Source organism: Anarhichas minor, unplaced genomic scaffold (assembly GCF_050575085.1).
Source record: "Anarhichas minor isolate MPS153535 unplaced genomic scaffold, ASM5057508v1 ptg000024l, whole genome shotgun sequence".
Classification (NCBI taxonomy): Eukaryota; Metazoa; Chordata; class Actinopteri; order Perciformes; family Anarhichadidae; genus Anarhichas; species Anarhichas minor.
This window is the reverse complement of record NW_027466470.1, coordinates 7,260,002-7,278,757: the sequence shown is the minus strand read 5'-3', so window position 1 is coordinate 7,278,757 and position 18,756 is coordinate 7,260,002. Positions and strand designations below refer to the sequence as shown.

At 40.3% G+C, this 18,756-nt stretch overlaps 2 protein-coding genes across 4 annotated transcripts in view; both read right to left on the bottom strand.

Moving 5' to 3' along the window:
- On the bottom strand, positions 1 to 6,966 carry tmem236 (transmembrane protein 236). 3 transcript variants are annotated; one of them, XM_076098010.1, is made up of 7 exons: positions 6,255 to 6,966; positions 6,027 to 6,158; positions 5,872 to 5,953; positions 5,006 to 5,278; positions 4,065 to 4,137; positions 2,554 to 2,677; positions 1 to 1,072 (listed from the first exon to the last, which is right to left on the bottom strand). In XM_076098010.1, the coding sequence occupies exons 4-7, from the start codon at positions 5,257 to 5,259 to the stop codon at positions 432 to 434; spliced, it is 1,092 nt and encodes a 363-aa protein (XP_075954125.1). In that variant the 5' UTR covers positions 5,260 to 5,278; positions 5,872 to 5,953; positions 6,027 to 6,158; positions 6,255 to 6,966; the 3' UTR covers positions 1 to 431. The 3 variants fall into 3 exon arrangements, with proteins under 3 accessions (XP_075954125.1, XP_075954126.1, XP_075954127.1); XM_076098011.1 differs by having other exon boundaries at positions 5,006 to 5,211; positions 6,255 to 6,965; XM_076098012.1 differs by having other exon boundaries at positions 5,006 to 5,172; positions 6,255 to 6,964.
- Positions 6,948 to 18,756, bottom strand: part of LOC142956420 (dynein axonemal heavy chain 8-like) — a 39,051-nt gene continuing 27,242 nt past the window's right edge. The window contains exons 58-92 of the mRNA XM_076098013.1: positions 18,561 to 18,724; positions 18,282 to 18,474; positions 18,066 to 18,188; positions 17,853 to 17,983; positions 16,842 to 16,995; positions 16,180 to 16,344; positions 15,766 to 15,992; positions 15,519 to 15,637; positions 15,325 to 15,428; positions 14,832 to 15,008; positions 14,576 to 14,743; positions 14,108 to 14,323; positions 13,836 to 13,973; positions 13,614 to 13,741; positions 13,336 to 13,507; positions 13,087 to 13,242; positions 12,851 to 13,006; positions 12,585 to 12,767; positions 12,198 to 12,303; positions 11,837 to 12,089; positions 11,360 to 11,550; positions 11,149 to 11,270; positions 10,952 to 11,067; positions 10,658 to 10,860; positions 10,456 to 10,529; positions 10,202 to 10,354; positions 9,898 to 10,053; positions 9,259 to 9,375; positions 9,075 to 9,176; positions 8,815 to 8,975; positions 8,542 to 8,698; positions 8,305 to 8,457; positions 7,859 to 8,048; positions 7,526 to 7,647; positions 6,948 to 7,300 (exon numbers count right to left, since the gene is read on the bottom strand). Coding sequence (XP_075954128.1) covers positions 7,007 to 7,300; positions 7,526 to 7,647; positions 7,859 to 8,048; positions 8,305 to 8,457; positions 8,542 to 8,698; positions 8,815 to 8,975; positions 9,075 to 9,176; positions 9,259 to 9,375; positions 9,898 to 10,053; positions 10,202 to 10,354; positions 10,456 to 10,529; positions 10,658 to 10,860; positions 10,952 to 11,067; positions 11,149 to 11,270; positions 11,360 to 11,550; positions 11,837 to 12,089; positions 12,198 to 12,303; positions 12,585 to 12,767; positions 12,851 to 13,006; positions 13,087 to 13,242; positions 13,336 to 13,507; positions 13,614 to 13,741; positions 13,836 to 13,973; positions 14,108 to 14,323; positions 14,576 to 14,743; positions 14,832 to 15,008; positions 15,325 to 15,428; positions 15,519 to 15,637; positions 15,766 to 15,992; positions 16,180 to 16,344; positions 16,842 to 16,995; positions 17,853 to 17,983; positions 18,066 to 18,188; positions 18,282 to 18,474; positions 18,561 to 18,724 — 5,544 coding nt within the window. The 3' untranslated portion in view covers positions 6,948 to 7,006. The remainder of the gene's footprint in view (positions 7,301 to 7,525; positions 7,648 to 7,858; positions 8,049 to 8,304; positions 8,458 to 8,541; positions 8,699 to 8,814; positions 8,976 to 9,074; positions 9,177 to 9,258; positions 9,376 to 9,897; positions 10,054 to 10,201; positions 10,355 to 10,455; positions 10,530 to 10,657; positions 10,861 to 10,951; positions 11,068 to 11,148; positions 11,271 to 11,359; positions 11,551 to 11,836; positions 12,090 to 12,197; positions 12,304 to 12,584; positions 12,768 to 12,850; positions 13,007 to 13,086; positions 13,243 to 13,335; positions 13,508 to 13,613; positions 13,742 to 13,835; positions 13,974 to 14,107; positions 14,324 to 14,575; positions 14,744 to 14,831; positions 15,009 to 15,324; positions 15,429 to 15,518; positions 15,638 to 15,765; positions 15,993 to 16,179; positions 16,345 to 16,841; positions 16,996 to 17,852; positions 17,984 to 18,065; positions 18,189 to 18,281; positions 18,475 to 18,560; positions 18,725 to 18,756) is intronic.

Sequence of the window (18,756 nt, the reverse complement as noted above, 5' to 3'; positions counted from 1 at the left end):
AAAACAAAGGATATTTATTTAACATAGTTACGGTTGTTTGAAATGGTTTAGAAGCTTTTGTTTTCAAATGTGTTGTTTTCATAACTGTTTGCAGTATGGTAACACATGCACAGATAAAAAAAAAATGTAGCAGATAAACAGAAAATGAGTTATCAATAAATACATTTGGATTCAAATATGTGAAAGAAAAATGACAGCTGTACACTCCAACAGTTTAAAAAAAATCCCGAATCATTTTTACACTTTGATTTGGATGAATGGCCTTATGACACATTTACAGCCGTTACAATTCAAAGCACGTTGTTCTTGATCATCAGCACCCATTTCTCCAGTTTCTCCGGTGTTGCTCCCTTCACATAAATGCAGCAACTGTTCAACCATTCCACAATTAAAGCGGATCTTTCGTTAACAACACAATGTGCCACTCCTCCTCAAAACATGCTCTGCCTTCTGAAAATCCTCAGTTTAGCCACGAATGTGAAGTAGATAAAAGTCAGGCTCACCAGCACATTTTTCAAAGGGTACAACACAGGAGTCACATAACCGAACACAACAATCAGAGACACTCGCACGATGAAGAAAGGAAGGTCCTGCAGAGCAACTCCAGCAGAAGACAATAACGGGTTGTTGGGAGTGATGACCATGCGGAGAGTAGACGTGAAGGCGAGGATGTAGACGGGGAACACCCAGGCTGAGTAGAAGATCGACGGCTCTCCTGCCACTCTCACCATCTCCGCAGTGTCGAGCCAGAACAGGAAGCTCTCCACAAACACCTGTGACCTCCCGTCCCTCCTCCACAGGAAGCCCAGAGGACCGGAGTAGGATCGCCGGTGCGAAGATGAGGAGTACAGGTAGGCACCGTTGGGCACTCGTGAGCCGAGTGTCGAGCGGCCGGGTGAGCCGGCGAGGTCCTGCCATCTGCCTGAGGTGCCGCCATTGCTGGCCTCTGGGGGGCCTCGGGTCGAACCGTTCTGGCCTTCGTCAGCATGCAGCTGGCCCGTCACAGTGGTCACCTGCTCCAGTTGGGTGAGGACGGGCCCCGGCGTGTCAAAGTCAGAATCCAAGCTGTCTGCTGAAAATGACAAGAGCACACACACATCAGCTGTTATACTACATACTGCATAAAATGGGAGGTAATGTTACGCTCCAGCCGATGTCAAGATCATTGGTTACTGTCTTCTTTTGTTTTTTTCGTCATGCGTTTCTGTTATTTAGTCGACCCTCCTTGATATAAATAGGGTGGATAAAATAATAGAAACACCTGTCTGTAAAGCACAGTGCAGTTTAACAACACCATAAACTAAATGTCCATTGAGTTAACAGCTTTAACAGAAACTGAACACTATAACTTCATGAAGGTGGGATTCATCACAGTTGTGTTGTATTAGACTGCATTAGCTTTAGTTAGGTGAAGCTAATAGACTGGTCACTGAATACACAGCTGTGTACTTCATGGTTGAACACAGCTTCTGTAGTCTTGCTCCTCAACATATTAAACTTATTCTTTGGCCTGAACTCGGGCACTTCCTTTTCTAAATTCCGTTTTGAAAAGCTTAAAAACTTATTTTGGGCGAGTAAAGGCTGATAAAACTTGTTACGTTAAGCAAAGAAATCCAAAAAGGAAAGTGAGCACACAAAATGACACAATGTAGAACAATAGTAAAAGTAGCAGGTTTTGGACAAATTGATAATCAACAATTGAAAAGTTTAGTGTTTTAGGGGTTTTTTGGGGCTGATTTACAAAGTGGTTGTTTTGTAACGGTGCTGTGGGATTGCATTGGAGAGGCACATACAGGCACATCCTGGCTATCAGGGCCAGATTGGACTAGGACCTGCTAATGGGCCCCAGAGAACAGAAGTGAGCTGTGTGCCGCCCCACACAATCTTATCCCCAAATTCAATTTGCCCAAAGTCCCAGAAACCAACCAGTGAGTCTACACTAGAAAAACACCGTGCTCCAGGTTTGCTGCATGTTAATTAATGTGTGACAATTTGATTAAACACAAATTTGTTTAAGGATATGCACCATGCACACATAATATTAACTTAAATATTCAAGGTGTTACAGGTAAATTAGATTTTGATATTAAAACAGGGCCTCAAGATACCCTACCAAAACGTATCGGGGACACATCCTGGGGACCCCTGAGGGCCTGAGGGTCTGATGCAGACTTACTGAGTAGTGAATAATAAGAAAAGCTGCTCAGTTCAGCTCACGTGTACTTGTACATGAAGTGTACACCTTTAATGATTCACACCTTTTCCACTGCAGACATTTTGACTTCACAGTTGCTACTGCTGTAATAACATTAAAATATACTAAAGATGGCTCTGTTCTACTCAAGTGACCCAGTAAGTCCTGACCATGTGACAGTGAACCAGCATGCACAATACTCGGACCCTGAAACTGAAGCAGCTAAATGGAACCCTTAGCCTTTGATCCATTTGTTCTTACATATAAAACAATCTAAAACAGAAAACAGTGACAATGCAGGGCATACACACTTTACATTCTTTTTTATTTTTTATAATAACAAAAACTTCAAGACTTACATTGTCCGATGAGCCTGCAGGGGCGAATTCTCTCTATGATATCCACACAGATGAGGGAGACAAGCACCAAGGAAACGGGCAACTCGGCGAAATGGTCGAGCCGGAGTCCTCTGTCCACCTGCACCTGCAGTACAACCGATACCAGCGTCAATAAATGGGAATTAAACCGAAAGAACCAATCTGCAACTTACAAATCACGAGGGATGAAGCAGGAAGAAAACTGAATGGAAGCTCTTTATTATGGTATTGGGCTGGACTGAGAACAAGGAGCCAAGTTTTATGAAGCCGTCCGGTTTTATCGCCTCATCATTGTGGACATTAAGATGCTGCTGAATGAACTTAAAACATGATTAAGTAAAAGTAGTTGTAAGAATATGTCTGACGAGTCTTTGTGTGGCCAGATGCTCCTATTTACGTCCTTGCTTGTGGAGTAATAAAAGACACTTTCTCACATATCTGTTTGTTGTTTTGTTGAGTGGTGGATGGTATTAAAGTTTGGGTTAATGACCAACCAGGTATGTTCCTTATGGGTTACTGAATACCTCAGACACAGAGTACAGTCATGAGACAGTGGACACGTTTCTACGCTCTTTTTCTCATAATTGCGATGGTGCCAAAGTCCCTGTCAGTACACGGTGAGAAAATATACGGATGCTTCAAGAAGCAAAATCTCAAGAGACTGAAGAAATGGTGACAAGCAATCTTCATCTTTCTCTGTGGTGTCAACTATCCCTCAATAAATAATAATAATAGTGCTCTAAACATATTCTCTCACACACAGGGGTCATAAAAACGAGCTCGTTCCACAAAGGGACTGTTTACAGCAAATGTGCCTGTTCAAGGACCCCGTCGGAGCGTGAAAGAAGAAAAACACCAACAGGTGCTTCTCTGCGACGACAACGATCAGTCTCAAACGGAGGAAGATGAGCCATGATGTTTCAGATATGTGCTGGCAGGGCCGTGTAAGTAAGATAGACGGAGAAACGCCAGAAGAATTACAGCACTTGATTGGATTTGCCTTTCTCTCAGTGAAATGAAGAATATTTATAAATTGGAAGGTGAGAAAACTAAATTGTTTCATATGGAAGCCCATTTCACGCCACTGTGGTGACAAGAAGTCAATATAATGAGAAATTATCTCAAAAATCTCAATATTTTGATTTCGTATCTCATTATTTGTGACACTAAGTCATTATTTTAGATACTAAGTCATTATTAAAGACACTAAGTCATTATTTGAGATACTAAGTCATTATTTTGAGATACTAGGTCAGAATATTGACATTTCTTATTATTTTGAGATATTAAGTCAAAATATTGAGAAAGTTTCTCATTATTTTGATCTTTTTATTACAGTGTCAGACATGGGCTCCCATAGTTCCACTCTAACAGGCGTAGAGATTATTTGGACTTGGGGTATCTACGGAGCAAGCAGCCGTGGATACCTGCCCTATCAGTGTTTCTGTGTATTGTTTTTATCTGTTTTAAATCTAGAAAATGAAATGCGTTACCTTGGAGCTGGCTATTAAAATAGCAAAACACGGTAATGTACACAGGATGAGATACGCCAGCGCTGTTGGTCTCCTGAAAAACAAATGAATACAACTGTTAGATACTTGGGTATTCACATTTTGTGCTACTAAATAATTGTATTACACTACGTTTCAGAAGCAAACATTGCACTTTTACATTACATTACATTACATTACACTCATTTAGCAGACGCTTTTATCCAAAGCGACTTACAATTCAGAGTCTATCACATTTCTACACCGTAGGCACAGCTACGGGAGCAATTTTCACCCATGAGATTTATCTGGTTACTTTGTGGATTAAAGGGAAACCTTTAGCTGAACAAAGGCAAAGACACAATAACGGGATGATGTAAAGAGGCTGGTGCAACTCACTCAGTGATGTCAGTTCCAACATAAAGCAATATCTAGATAAGAGTTAGCTAACATTAGCCACCATACCAGACCAAGTCATACCTGCAGCATTAAAACCCCTGAGTGTATTGAACGGAGCGAGGCTGCGCTTTATTTCTTATGAATTCAGAAGATTGTGCCTAATAAATATGAAATAAGATGAAGGATTAAAGATTAAACAACAAAACAGAAGTTAAGATTACCGTCACATCAACCACCATGTTAACTCCATTGGTCGTTTTGCATTATTATGGGCACTTATTCTAATATTTTTCTGATAATACTTCTGAAAGCAGGACTTAGTTGTATCATGGTAGTTCTATGTTGTAGTATTGCTAATTTTACTTTGCTAGCTTCAGTTTCTTTCAAGTCTTTTTCTCCTTGCCAAGTCAGTTTTAATATGACCAAAAACCCAAATCTTCCGTGTGTTCTAACCACTTTGACTTGTTTGTTTAATTTGTTTAAGGTTACATCCTTTATCTACATGTAGATACTTCATCACTGACATTGGTTACAGCTCTACTCACCACTGTGTGATCTCTGAGATAAACCTCCGCCGCTTCAGGATCAGGTACTTCAGAGGAACCCACACCAGCAGGGCCACAGAGGTCACATAGGCGATAGACGCCGCCACCACCAGCCAATAGGTCGTTACATCCCGTCCTCTCACGTCACATATGAGGCCGGCGAACCTCTCCATAACAACAAAGATGGGTACAATGAGGGCCGCAAACTGCAGCACCTCATATAGGATGAGCTTGACCGTCTTCCCCGACGGCATGGTCCCTGAACACCAGCTGCTGGTTTGAAGTCGGAGCGAAAGACTTTGACAATCATCTCCCACGAAACGAGCCAGAGGAGCCGTTGGACTCTGCACACTGACATTGCTTACACTGCACTCACTGGAGGCTGTATTCTTTTATTGCTGAGGTAATGAGGTGGTCATGCTCGCCTTTTTATGGGCTCACAAAGAAGAGCGCTCCCATCCCATAATAAATTAAGGAGAAAAATCACACTCAGCTGACCGCGGAACTGTACATAAGTTCAACAATACAAACTTTCTGTAGGACTGCAACTTAATAAAAAATGTCTCCATCTAGTGGCAAGGCAGAGGACACTTTCTTTTAAAAGCTCCTGAAAACTTTGTATTTCTTCTAAGTATTTCTTTACACCTTTCTAAAACAGTTTCAACTAAAACTGAGCATTATAACCTTCACAAATATAGAATATAATGCAGGACTGTTGTGTTACTGCATTAGTTTGAGATACATGTTAGCTAATCTTGCAACTGAGTGTTTAAGTATATGTACTGTTATACATGCTGGATCAGACTTTGGTGCAGCAAAGTTCATAGATAACTACTCACTAGTACTTTCTCTCCAAAAGAAGTTACCTGCATTCCGGTGCTGGTGTGAGTGTGCAGTGGTCGGCTTCATCTTCTGACGTGTTTTTCGGACTTCATCTCTACTATCGTCCTGAAAACAAAATAATCGTCAGCTTTAACATCTCACAAAAAGCAGAAAGATCAAATAGGAGACTATAACTTACTTCCATAACACCCAGTGGGACAGACAGGATGAGATGGTGACAGAAACATGTTGGTCAACTTAACAACACTGTCCTCAGTAGATGTGATCTGTCCATATACAATAGTTTGAAGCCACCCAGCTGCATCAGGTCCTGTGCACACAGAACAGGCATGGACATCAATTGGTGCTATGTGGGTGATAGTGATGTACGTATAGATCATTTGTCTGATTACTGTAGTGTCTTAACCTGTTCAGTGGTCCAGGGTCCCTCCCCACACCGAGTCCTATGAGTGTGGGCATCAATCCCTCTGCTCATTCCCCTCTTTTATTCTTGGTGGTGGATTTGTCTGTCTTAGTTTGAGACCGCTAAAGAATTCTACATTTCATTTTATAGTATTTTTTTAATGTGCTTTTCGAGGACCATTTTTCCCAATGGTGAGTAGATGATAAGACTTTTCACTGTTTATGGAACGCTATGAAGATTTGGACTTGGAAAATTTGGAAAATTGTATATCATACGAATTGCATGTAACCCATATGTAAACAAGACATCTTGACATCCTCCCTGATTTATAAGAGAATGTGTGAATGACGTGTGCAAAATGCATAAACATTTGCATTTAGGTTCAATTTGACATTCTCAAACACTAGTATCATTTATCTGCACAGCACTGCTGTTTACTGTACTTGAGAGAGTGCATGAGAAAGTGCATGAGAGAGTGCATGAGAGAGTGCATGAGAGAGTACACAAGAGAGCTCACTTTTCAGTCATTCCTGTCAGAATTCCAATACGACTCAACTTCCTCCAGAGGAAAAAGAACTCTAGAAAATGAATTCATGTTATCGGGATGACTAGATTTAGCAAAAGCATTCAGACTTACAGCATTGTGGTTGTGATCAGTAATTCAATAAAAATTGAGAGGTCACTCATACTACCGGGCAGATTCAATGCTGGCAATTTTAATTAAATGATAATAATAAAAGACATGCAGCTGTGATCTATTTGATGTCGCAGAGCAGGGCAACCCCACGCAAGATCCAGTGATCTGGTGGCTGTGACTGCATGGTAGGCAACACCACTGCTGTGATGTAGTTCAGGTCTGTTCGACTTGGTTTCTTGTAGATGGGGCAGACATATAGCTTCGGATCCATGGGGGCAGTGGAGTTGATGGCAAACATGTGGACGACAGGCAAGGGTGTGAACAGCACTTTGGGTGAGGACTCAATGAGATGGGTGTTCTTCTTGTCCCAGCCGGCGCCCTCCAGGTACAGACCATGAACATACACTCCCTCCTGTTGAGGGCAGGCACAGTCAGTGACAGAATAATGCATGTTTCCTTAAAGAATAAACAACTGTTCACTCGTCTCACAATCAAAATGAGCAGATCAATACTGTCATTCTTATTGCAATGTCCCTCCAAGTTCATCATAAATGCAAGTGTAAGCTGTATTTGAGATCTAGTATTATTATTGTTTTTAGTTGGTGTATTGCCAGTATCTCCATGCTTTTTGACTCACTGTAGGTGAGGCTGTGATCTCCTCCTGTGCCTGCTTCAGCACATTGTTGTGCAGAGTGACTGTGTCCAGAGCCCAGCCTTGGTTTGCCCTCGTTACTTCTTGTCTCATAGCTGTTAGGAACCCTGCAAACATCCCCCAGAGAAGACATTAGCACAAAACTGATATCAATTCAACCCCAGCTGATGGTGTCAGTTGCTGGAGGTCTTCATTTAGCAAAGGTTAACACCGTAAACGTATCGATACAACAATTCTAGATTATGATTTTAGTGTTTTATTTAACTTATTGGGGTGAGACAACTCTAATGCCTTTCTGTACAAAAACGCGTGACTCACCTTGTGGGTTGAAGAAGCCTGTCATCCAAAAAGTTCTGGGTCTTCCTTCAAACACCCATCTATGGAACTGTTTGTTTCTCTCCAGAAGCTCTGTGAACCAGAAGCCCAGTGTGGATGACTCCCAGGAGATTTTCCAAAACAGGCTTGGCACACGGGCATCGAAAATATTGTCCAGGGCATCACGGAGGTTCTAAGAGCAACAAATCAAAAGTACAAATCAGTAGTTTCACAGCATTCTACACCCTCATAATAATTAAAGATTATTTTATTATCAGGAATAAAAATTACTTTTGCACTTTACTTCAAAATAACATGTTTCACTATGATATCATGTTTCAGTATTACAATATGAATATATTCAGTAAATAACTATTGTGGAACTGAAGTTAGTATTTTAAGAAACAAACAGTGAAGCACTGGTGTTTTAGAGTGAGTAGTGATCTGACCTCGCTCATTATGATAGTACCATCAATGGCCAGTTTCAGGTCAGTCAGACTAATGCGAACCAAACTGGTGATTCTTTGCATTCGATCCACCTCCTGACGCAGGAAGATGTTCATCGGGTTCAGTGCTCCCATCTTCAACAGCCTGGCTTTGACCTTAGTCCATGAAAATTGCAGAATTTAGATTTCAGTTGGTGCAAAAAAGCGGTGACTAAAACCTTAACGATCAAACAAACTCACCTCATGTGGCACATAATTAGGGGGTAGTTTCTCCAACATGTCCTCCGCCATTTTGTAAACAATTGTCTCCCGAGTCAATCCTGATCCCCCGCCGCTTTCCTTGGGCTGGATATTCGTGATCGTGTCTAGCACCTCAGCAGAGGTGTTTGTCTGATACCTGGTCAACATTGAACACAAAGCATAAAAGCAATGTTAGCAATAACGTTACACTTCATAATTACATATAATAACAGTATCTTTGTCCTTAATAGTGTTAGGATAATGTTGTCTTACGTGATATCAGCATTAGGATGCAGCCCAAGCGCCTGGGGTGAATCCCTCGTGGGCAAGCTCTGAATACATTCCATGTACTCCTCTACTGTCTTGCACACGGGAATTTTGTAGCCCGTGTAAAAGCAAAATGATGGGTCAAACATCTTTTTACTGAACCACACCTGCAATGAAAAACACCCATTGTCATGTATAGTAATAAATCAATAAAAAAAACAAAATTGTTGATCAAGGATAATGAATACAAATAGTAGGATTATTACACGAGCAAAACACTTGAGTAGGCGTTTGTCATAGTCATCTGTAACCCTTCCTCCATATTGCACTTCAGCTAGCATGTATCGCACGGTTACCCAGGACACATCCTGTCGGAAAGCACAAAATGACAAGTGAGGGAAGATGATCAAAATAATCTTTATAGTCAGACTGCTGTTGCCGAATTCTCACCTTCCTGGGGCCACAATCATCCAAGTGTCTCTCAACAAATTCAACACTTGCAGTGAAATCAGCAGAGTTGAATTCATACGGTATGTTCCAACCCAATGGTCCAAATTTACGTCGTTCCTCAGAAAGAAAAGGAAAACACAGGATTATATAAAGTGAATGAGCATCAATTAATACTAAAGAAAAAATGTGATTATGAAGAACATTTTCCAATGCATTATAAACATCGTTGAAATGCGTTACAATCTGCTTATAGCATTGTTTAATTATAGTTAAAGGCACTCATAAATATTCATAATTCATAATATTCATAATGATGTCTAATCATACCACATAATTCACATTAAGTGTAAAAATAAGACAGCTTTGAATGTAAAACTACACCTAATTGTTGACCAGTAATTTCATTCAGTATACATTATATTGCAACAACATTTTGTGAGGTCACATTATTATATATAACACCATGATTTACAGTGGAATAGCAATATATAAATACATCAATTTCTCTTTCTAAAATAACAATGAAAAACTAAGAATGATCATATTACGTAGGACTATATGAGGATTCCCTTTAGATTTGACTTCACTACATATTTCCTCATAGGCTCCTCTGTCTAATTCCTGACGAATGGACAGTACCTGCACAGCGGTGTGGAGAAAGGCCACGCTGTACAGCAGAGGCTTCCACATAGTCAGGTTACTGACTTCCAACTGGTTTTGTGAAATTCCTGCAAATGTTCGTTTCAAGCCGGAACGCACTCCCTGGGGTGGATCGTTGGTAAACTTGATAGAGGACTAGAGGTAAAGGGGTGAGAACAACTTGCTCTAAGTATGTACAAGTATCGTATAGTGCACACAGTATTTGTAAAGGTTATCTGGGGATATAAAGTAATACATGAGGTAAGAATTTCACAACACCGTACATAGCTTTGTGAAGTGTCACCTGTAGGAGTGTGATGGAGAATCGATCGTGTGGTTCTGTGGTGATCCACACCCTGACAGTATCGTGCATGGTCTCTGCAGTTGAGATAGTTTCTAGCAACTCATCCATAAACTCCAGACCCAGGTGGCAATTTTGCAGGAGGACCCAGCCTCCCTTAACATATCCAGATACAGAGGCCACAGATCAGGTTAAACGGTCAGCCATCACTTTACTACTCATCCTTACAACATAATGGTTCATTAACTTTTACATACCTCTGTTATTGATGTCTGAAGAAGCTTCCTTGCATGCACCTCCTGCCCTTGCCCCATGGATATAGCTCTGCATTCTATAAGACACAACCCAATGTAGTGAGATCACTACATGCAGCACAATTCATGACATGCAGCATGATTCCTAAGAGTTAAGAGGAGAAGCTTGTAAAAGTGTTAAGTGTTATAGAGCAGTAAAGCTCACCAAGATTAAGTTTCTTAGCAAGTGCTTCAATTTGGTCAGTGGGATCTGAACCCATAGAAAGGAAGCAAATTAGAGGGGTGCGAGGATCACTCTCCTCCCATGTGCTGTGGAGGCTCAAGATGACCGGCTCAGCAAACCTCTCGCCCAAGGATTCTCCTACATACTTTCTGGCCTGAGACAAGGTACGGTCAGGGCACCAAGACCTATGAAAGAATTAGCCTGTAAGAATAGTGTACTAAACATCACATTGTCTATTTGAACACATAAGCAGCATGACTAGCAGCAGGATCAAACCTTATAAACAAAAGTTTAAGGAAGACATCGAGGGAGTTGTATCCATCTGGGATGACACCTTCCTCTGGTGCATCAAGATTGAGCCATGCTTTCCAGAGTTTGCCATTTTCCGATACCTACAAAATATGTAATTTGCAGCTCTGTGAGGACACTTTTAGAGGGGACTTAGATGTATGATCAATGGAACTTAAGCTCACCTTGGCTAGGATGTTAGTGAACTGTGACAATTTGCTGAGTTCTACCAAATTTAGCCACACCATATCCAGGATCCACCTGAATGGTTTCGTGGGGCAGGTCTTTAGGTCAAGAGCAGCGCCACCTATTTGTATATTCAAAGGAGTTATCATGTCACAAGGTGCCATAACACAAAGGTGCATTCAGTTTTCCCGGCAGTGATGATTATCTTACCTTTAATAAGTATTTGAAACTTCTCATGCTCTATTTTCTTATTCTGCAAGTCAATCTTGAGAGCCAGCAAGAGTGTGAAGATGAACTTGTGGTTTTCATATAAGCCTCTCACTGTGTATCTGAACACCTCATAGGTCAGAGATTCAATGATGTTTGCAATTCGCTTTTGAGTTTTAGCCGACTTCTCAGACCTGCAAAAGAATGTTCATGAGAGTAACAATAGTAAACCGGAGAGACAGAGTGTGCAACATGTTGTCTCTATATAACAAAATGTTATTTTCTACACCTTGAAGTGCATTACAGCACCTACAGCCTGGTTTAAATTGACTCTTTTTTCTCTTGTTTGTTAGAGTAAGACATGGTTGGGTTTACTGCTGAGTTAATTGCAACAGTGTGAAATATAAGGTGCACGGGGCTCAAAACAAGTGCCAAGATTGTTCAGACATACTTCTTAAAAAGGTTTTGGTGAAACCATACCTTTCCAGTGACAGGTCGAAGATTTTGAGGAACTGACCGAGGGAGGTCTGGTACATGACATTGACCATGCTCATCTCTGTGATGAGGAAGTAAAGGGTGCTGCCTCGGGAGGCAACAGGACGGTATTCTGCTTGAGCTAGATTGATCTTAAACTCTGCATCTGCTGCAACACTGAGCTTCAAACTAACTTCAGCTGCAGTTTGCTTAGTTGTGCTCAGGATGTCGATCATGGAGTCATCATCAACCAAGGAACCTGTAATCACACAAACAAAGACACTTTTGTATTTTTAGAAATACATAATTACATTATCACTATGGCTTTAAAGAAACTAGCATTAACCTACAGCAGTAACTGTTGTACCTTTTGTGCTGCTGAGTTTGTACAGCAGGTTGTCTTCCAACTCCTTCATTTTTCTCTTATTGGCAGTTACATCCTCAATTAGTTTCAATCTTTCTGCCTCTAGTTCCTGTTAAAAGATTTTTAATGATCACATCTTATTAGTGCAAGTAAAAATAACGAGTAAACCAACACATGATCAATATGAAATGCTCAAAAATGTAGTAACAATGCAATATAAGCAAAAACATTGATTCAGCTAGCCTTACACAACTGCCCCGTGATGCCCCTAAAAAACCTTCTGCGGGATCATTGCCTGAAGTTCTTACTACTGTTATATTATTTAGCACTAATAAAAAATACCCATGGAAGGAAAACCTGTTTTGTACAACATAGAAAATGGATACTGACATATTTCTCTCTGAGGATGACGCGACCAAGCAGCTGGTTCTCCAGGCCCTTCATGTTTACTGTGAAATCAATGATGGATGTCTTGGCACTGACTTCTGGGGTGTACGCTGGATTAGGCAGTTTGGTGGTTATATAGAGCTGGAAGCCCTCCATCACATTTACCTCTTTGTCTCCCACTTTAACCTACACAAGACACATCCAGGATTTGGAAGAGGAACCATTGTAGTTGTATGGCTGATTTCCAGTGGGAATGGCAGCTACATTACCTTGAAACTGGTCCCAGATTTAATAAAGTTCTTCTCAAGGACATTGTCCAGGGCAGGGTCTAGTTCCTCACATACATCTTCAATAAGCAGTGGGCGTCCCAAAGAAAGACAGTCTTCCAAATGAGAGCGAAATAACTTGTGGTTGAGTGATGTCACCTGAAAGAAAGATCACTGATTAGTTCCATACCATGTACGACCAAAACAATCATTTGTGTTGTACTGCACTTGTACTGTACTTGGAGAGCATTAGCCTTTTCTTTTTCCTTAATCCAAGCCTTTCCCTGAGTCTGGGGATCGATGAGGAGGGGATATCTTGTTGCTTTTGTGACAATGATGCCATTCTGCACAGACAAATCATCTCCTGGGAGTCCTTGAAGGTTCCACTCGCTTATCTTAAACAAAAACAGGAGTGTGTTTCATCACGTGTGTAACTCTTTGTGCAGCTAGTAATGATGTAAAATAAAAACAAGTTTATGTTATGTTACAGTGGGAGGGTCCGCGAGGTCAGAAATGAGGTTGAGATTTTCTGTAAAAGGGATTTTATGCTTCCTGAGCTCCTTCTCCCAGATGTCCTTCAACAACATGACCCGGTAATTCTGGTTGAATGGCCCACAGTAAGACAAGAAGCCAGTAAGCTGGAGCACATCCCCCACAAGTCTGCCAAGAAGAACAGAAAAAAACGACCTCATTATAATAATACTACATGTCCCCCCTGTCCATTGAGAATATCATTTTTCAATGTCAAATTTTCTTTGTAACCTACCTGTTGATCTGTGATTTAAATTGTTTGCTTTGCTCTATCCAGCGAACTTTCTCTTCACTAAGTCCATCAATAAGTGCAGATGCAGCCTGCATTTTATTCCTGCACGTCTCAGCATCATCCAACAAGTCCTGAAAAAGGTAATATTTGAAGTGATCCACAATTTTAACTTTTAGCTTGAATAAATACAATATTAAAACTGTTTTATAAGGTTAAACACCACACCTGTTTCTCTTTCATGGCAGCATCACATTTGGCCTTGACTTTGTCAAACTCTGCTTGCTTTTCAGCCAGCTGAGCCTCAGCTGCGCCTAGCTCATTATTAGCCACTATTAGCAGTCTCCCCTGAATAACCAGCTTAGCCTGCACACAGAAAGAGGACATTAAAGTTCACAAAACCAAAATCAAAGAAGTATCATTATTATAATAAGCCATTGGTCAATTACGTCAGACCTACATTGCATGAAATAGTGAGCTGCCATGATGATCAACTTTACCTTGAGTGGCAGCACTTCTTTGTTGATGCCAAAGAATGTGGCCATAGCCCGGGTCCATGCTATCAGACCAGCAACATTACCGCATACTTTCTTGGCATTTTCATATGTGTAATCCTCCATGTCAAAGTAAGGCTGCATCAGTTCTATTGTTTCCTCATTAATGTTGTCTTTTTGAAACTGCTGGAGGGACGCTAAAAAACCAGTGCCACCAATGAGCTAAAGAGTAGTAGACAAGGAAAATTAGACAAAACGGAGACATGAGTAACTTCACAATGTTGATTACTTGTTGCATGTTGTTATTTTCATCAACACTACAGAACATACTGGAACTTAAATGCCACAGTCATCTCTCCTTATGAGTTTACAGAAAGTGCTTACAATGTGCAGGTTACGAGTAACTAGAGCACAGTTACCACCAATAAAATTAAAATAAAGAACTGGATCTGAAAGAGGAATATTTTTTACTACCTTCAGTGCATCTCCCCATGACGGCTTAAGACAATTTCGTTCTGGATCAATAGAGACAGTGTCCAACTTCTTCTGGAACAACAGCAGGCAGCAGTCCATAATCTTCATAATCAGATGTGGAGGCTTGGCTAATTTCCTCACGGTGGCAATGTCAGCAGGCTTGATTGTCTGTAACATTTTGTAATTATGTTATGTAGTGCACACTATATATGGTGTAAATACATTATTATGCTGAAAAAAGTCACACAAATCTCACATTTAGTGCAGCTAAAGCGTCTTCTATAGCTGGCCTGGCAGCCTCAAGCTTTTTCTCGGCAACAGCTTTCTCTGTCTCAATTCCGTCGACAATTTTCTGGGCTCTGTCCTTCACAACCTGGACCTCGTTCTTTACTATGGTAGCCGCTTCAGCAGTGACTGTCACCTCTGCCACCACCTATGGGAATGCAAGAAGAAATGTCTGGCATTGATAAATGGTATCCCATAAATACCAAAGGCCGTTGACCTTTCAGTCAGTTTTCAAAACCCGGGGTAGATATTCATTCTAGGATGACAAATAACTGCATAACTTCCTTTGACTGATTCATTTACATAATCTATTGTGTAAAGATCCCTTCCCATGACCAATGTGTGTCATACTTGCTCCAACTTTTTATGCTTGCTTTTATGTAATTTAGTAGATTCGAGAAAAGTTACACATTACTTTCCACTTATCCATTCATCCAACTCTTGAGACGTATTATTTACTGTACCGTGTCAGCTTTGATCGATGCTACTGCAAGCTCTTTTTCCTTGACTACAAGATCTTTGGATAGTTGGGCCACAGACGTACTAGCCTCCATCAGTTTGTCCAACCCTAGAAATTGGTAAGAACTTTTAAAATCCATATTCTGAGTAGGCCGTACAAAGTTTACCATACATTCATCTTTATCTGAATCTTTGTTACCAATATTCATGCACTCTGCTAGTGTGTTGATATCGTTGTGCTTTTCAGAGTACAGTCTTTTGTATCCATTTACAAAAGAGAGGTAGGATTTAGGGGTGACAAAAGTTCTTCTTCGAAACCTGAAAGATAAACAGCGTACAACTTTCAGTTCATGTAAAGTATGTCTCTGCACTAACATCTTGAGAATATCTGGATATTAATCATACAAATGTAACCGTGTGTACCTAGATATGATTGTGTGTTTTACCTTTCGAAGTAGCTTTCACAGGTATCAGATACTTTGTCATGATATGTACCCATGGAGGTCACCACAGAAGCCTTCACTTCTGCGGTGCAAACCATTGGAAACTCCGACAGGAAGTAGTTGGACACAGCCACCAGAGCCTCATTGGGCCAAGGGGTGAACCAATCCATGGTGCAGCCAGAAATTAACCCAGGAAACTTCAAGGATCTGGAACGAAACTTCTGCCCCGCCTGTCAAGGAGAGCAGATACTGTAATTCAAATGTGAATATTCACTCATGCTGGGGAAACTTAGTAAGTTCATGTTTAATGCAACAATTGTCATGCATGAAACAGAACAAATACAGAGAAATATAAAGTAAACAACGTATCTTTAGGTTACTGCTTTTGTGTAACGGATGTACAAAGTTTCAACCTACCGGTGAGAAGCAAAGAACTACATGCAGATTCTTCCTGGACCGGGATATGAAGTAATCATAAAGATTGTCAAAAGTTGGCGGAACACGAGGAAACTCCTTTTTCATTACAGAGATCAGGTTCTGGGTGATCTCTTGCATCTCATCCTTAGCAAAAAGGTTGGACACCTGCACACAGGTAATTGACAGTGAAGTAATTAGGACCAGTCAAAGCTTTCCTTTGAGAACTATTTTGTCTGACACAGTCTGTGTGATGTAGGAATGATTTACTGTATCAATGAGAATAAATAGTAAAGTTTACAACTATCTATATAGTATCACAACTGTAAAGTAAGGAATCTTTGTCAGTCTGTATGTGGGTGTAACTTTCGCATATCTCAAGAACCGTTCATCCGATCTTCTTAACATTGTCTTACATTGTATTGCTGTGTTGTCGGATTTGGTAACGCAATACATACAATACTTATAAACTTTGAATTAAAAAGCGAGCAGCATGTTATCCAGCATGTTGTCCGCAGCAGGCAGACAGCAGCTCATTGACTTTACGTCACTTAACAAACCGAGAAGCAACACGACAGGCCAAGCAATGGTTCCATTCTGAACAGCCACGTTTTGAACGGGCACTGCACTAGTAATGTCTAATGTTTCACTGTTGAAGTCCTCACCTCTCCAGAAGAAAGAACATTGTTGATGTACTCAAGAAAGGCTTCATCTTTTATTTCATTGTCTGTAAAGATGAAGGTGATGCCTTTTCCCTCAGCGCCAGCTGTTTTGTACAACAGTTTCAGGTCATCCATGAAATTACTTACGTTGTATGATCTGATGAAAAAAACAAGCACAGCGGTGTAAGAAACAAAGTATGTCCGGTATATCCTCCTGTAGGTGTTAACGTGTAAAAATTGAAAGGTGCACAATTCTGGACATCTGGATACCAACAGGACATCATGAGATACTTATTCTATTGCTTTTAACAAAGAAGGTCTGGTGCCATTTTTAAATCTTGCTGTTTCTAATAAAAATGGTCTTGCCATGAACAAAAATGTAAACAACATTAGCTCTGGTCCAAAATATCACATACCAAAATAAACATGAATAATATGTGTTATAGGGTTGCTTTTATTGGACAATGTAGGCCTTAAATGATCAATGAATTTGTTCATTGCTACCAAGTGTAATTTAACAGAGATCATGTTTTTAATGATCGACAGCATAATTCAAATTTTCCAATTCATTCAACTTTTAAAAAAAGTAATTCAAATTACAAAAGTGACAGTCATTTGGTTAATAACATGTCGCTAAGTAACATTTTACAATATATAAACAAACATGTGACCATAGGGGTCAATGGGAATTATGTGGTATAGTAAAAACAATGTTTTGTAGTGTAATTAAAATGGTAAGAATAATCTTTCTAAAGTGTACATTTTCTCCAGATTAACATACATTATCTGAATGCTTTACCTTACCAATGGAATTGTATAAATGAATTAAAACTGTTAATTATAATTGAGATATAGTATTTTATTCCCTTACGGGTAGCCTTCATACAAACATAGAAATATAAAAAACTACATAGAGACTTTTCACCTTATTTACCCCCTTATCTTGTTGCTTCATGGCTATCTTCTTCCAAATTGCTTTAGAAATGCTGACAGTTTTCTTTTCCCCTTTTTTACCTTGTCAATGTGATCTGGAAGATGCTGTATCCAGCTATGTATGAGGCCAGGCGAGTCAAGCTCTGTTTCCCTGATCCTCCCACTCCCACGAGCAAAGCATTGCCATTGGCAGTTCGAATGATTCTTGAGATCTATACAAGGGCAAATCTCAAATAAATAATGAATGGCGTACTTTACAGGATATTCAACGGTTAGATTGGCTTTTAGTCTGACCTTGACAAGATGAGTCATGGCATCAGTGAAGAAAACCAGATCTAGACTGGAGCCTCTTACGATCTCATTGTACTGGGTCTGATACATTAACAGCTTTTCTGATAAGAACTCCAAATTTGGCACCTGGAAGAACATCAGTTTGCTTAGATTTTGGTGACAGTTTTTTTACATCAATAGTACAGATATCATATAATGGTCTAAATACCAAGTTCCTACCAGTTCATAAATTCTGGGAGCATCAAAAGAGGCATTCTCATCTTCTTCTACAGTGGGCTCGGGAGCATCTCGCAGGAAGTCCACAAAGTATGGCTCAGGATGAAGTTCTGGGATGAGGCTGGGGTCAACATGCTCTTGAATCACACGGGATACAGCCTTCTCAAACCACTCTCTGTCCTCAGAGCATACACACCTATAGAGAATCATTATTTCAGTATGCTTTTTGTTGTGCCATTTTGTTGTACTTAAAAGGGGATTCACTGTATGTAAGCACTGCACCTGTCAGCAATCACCCTTGTACATTCACTTTTGAAAAGTGCCAAGAGAGTAGGAATGTCATTACACTCCTTGGCCTTAATGTTTAACATTCCTTGCCAGATCCTCGACAAGTCTCTCAAATTGAAGATGTAGTGGAACTTGGATGGTGTAGGAAGCATTTTTGTCTTCAATGAGAAATCATCAAATCAGGTCATGT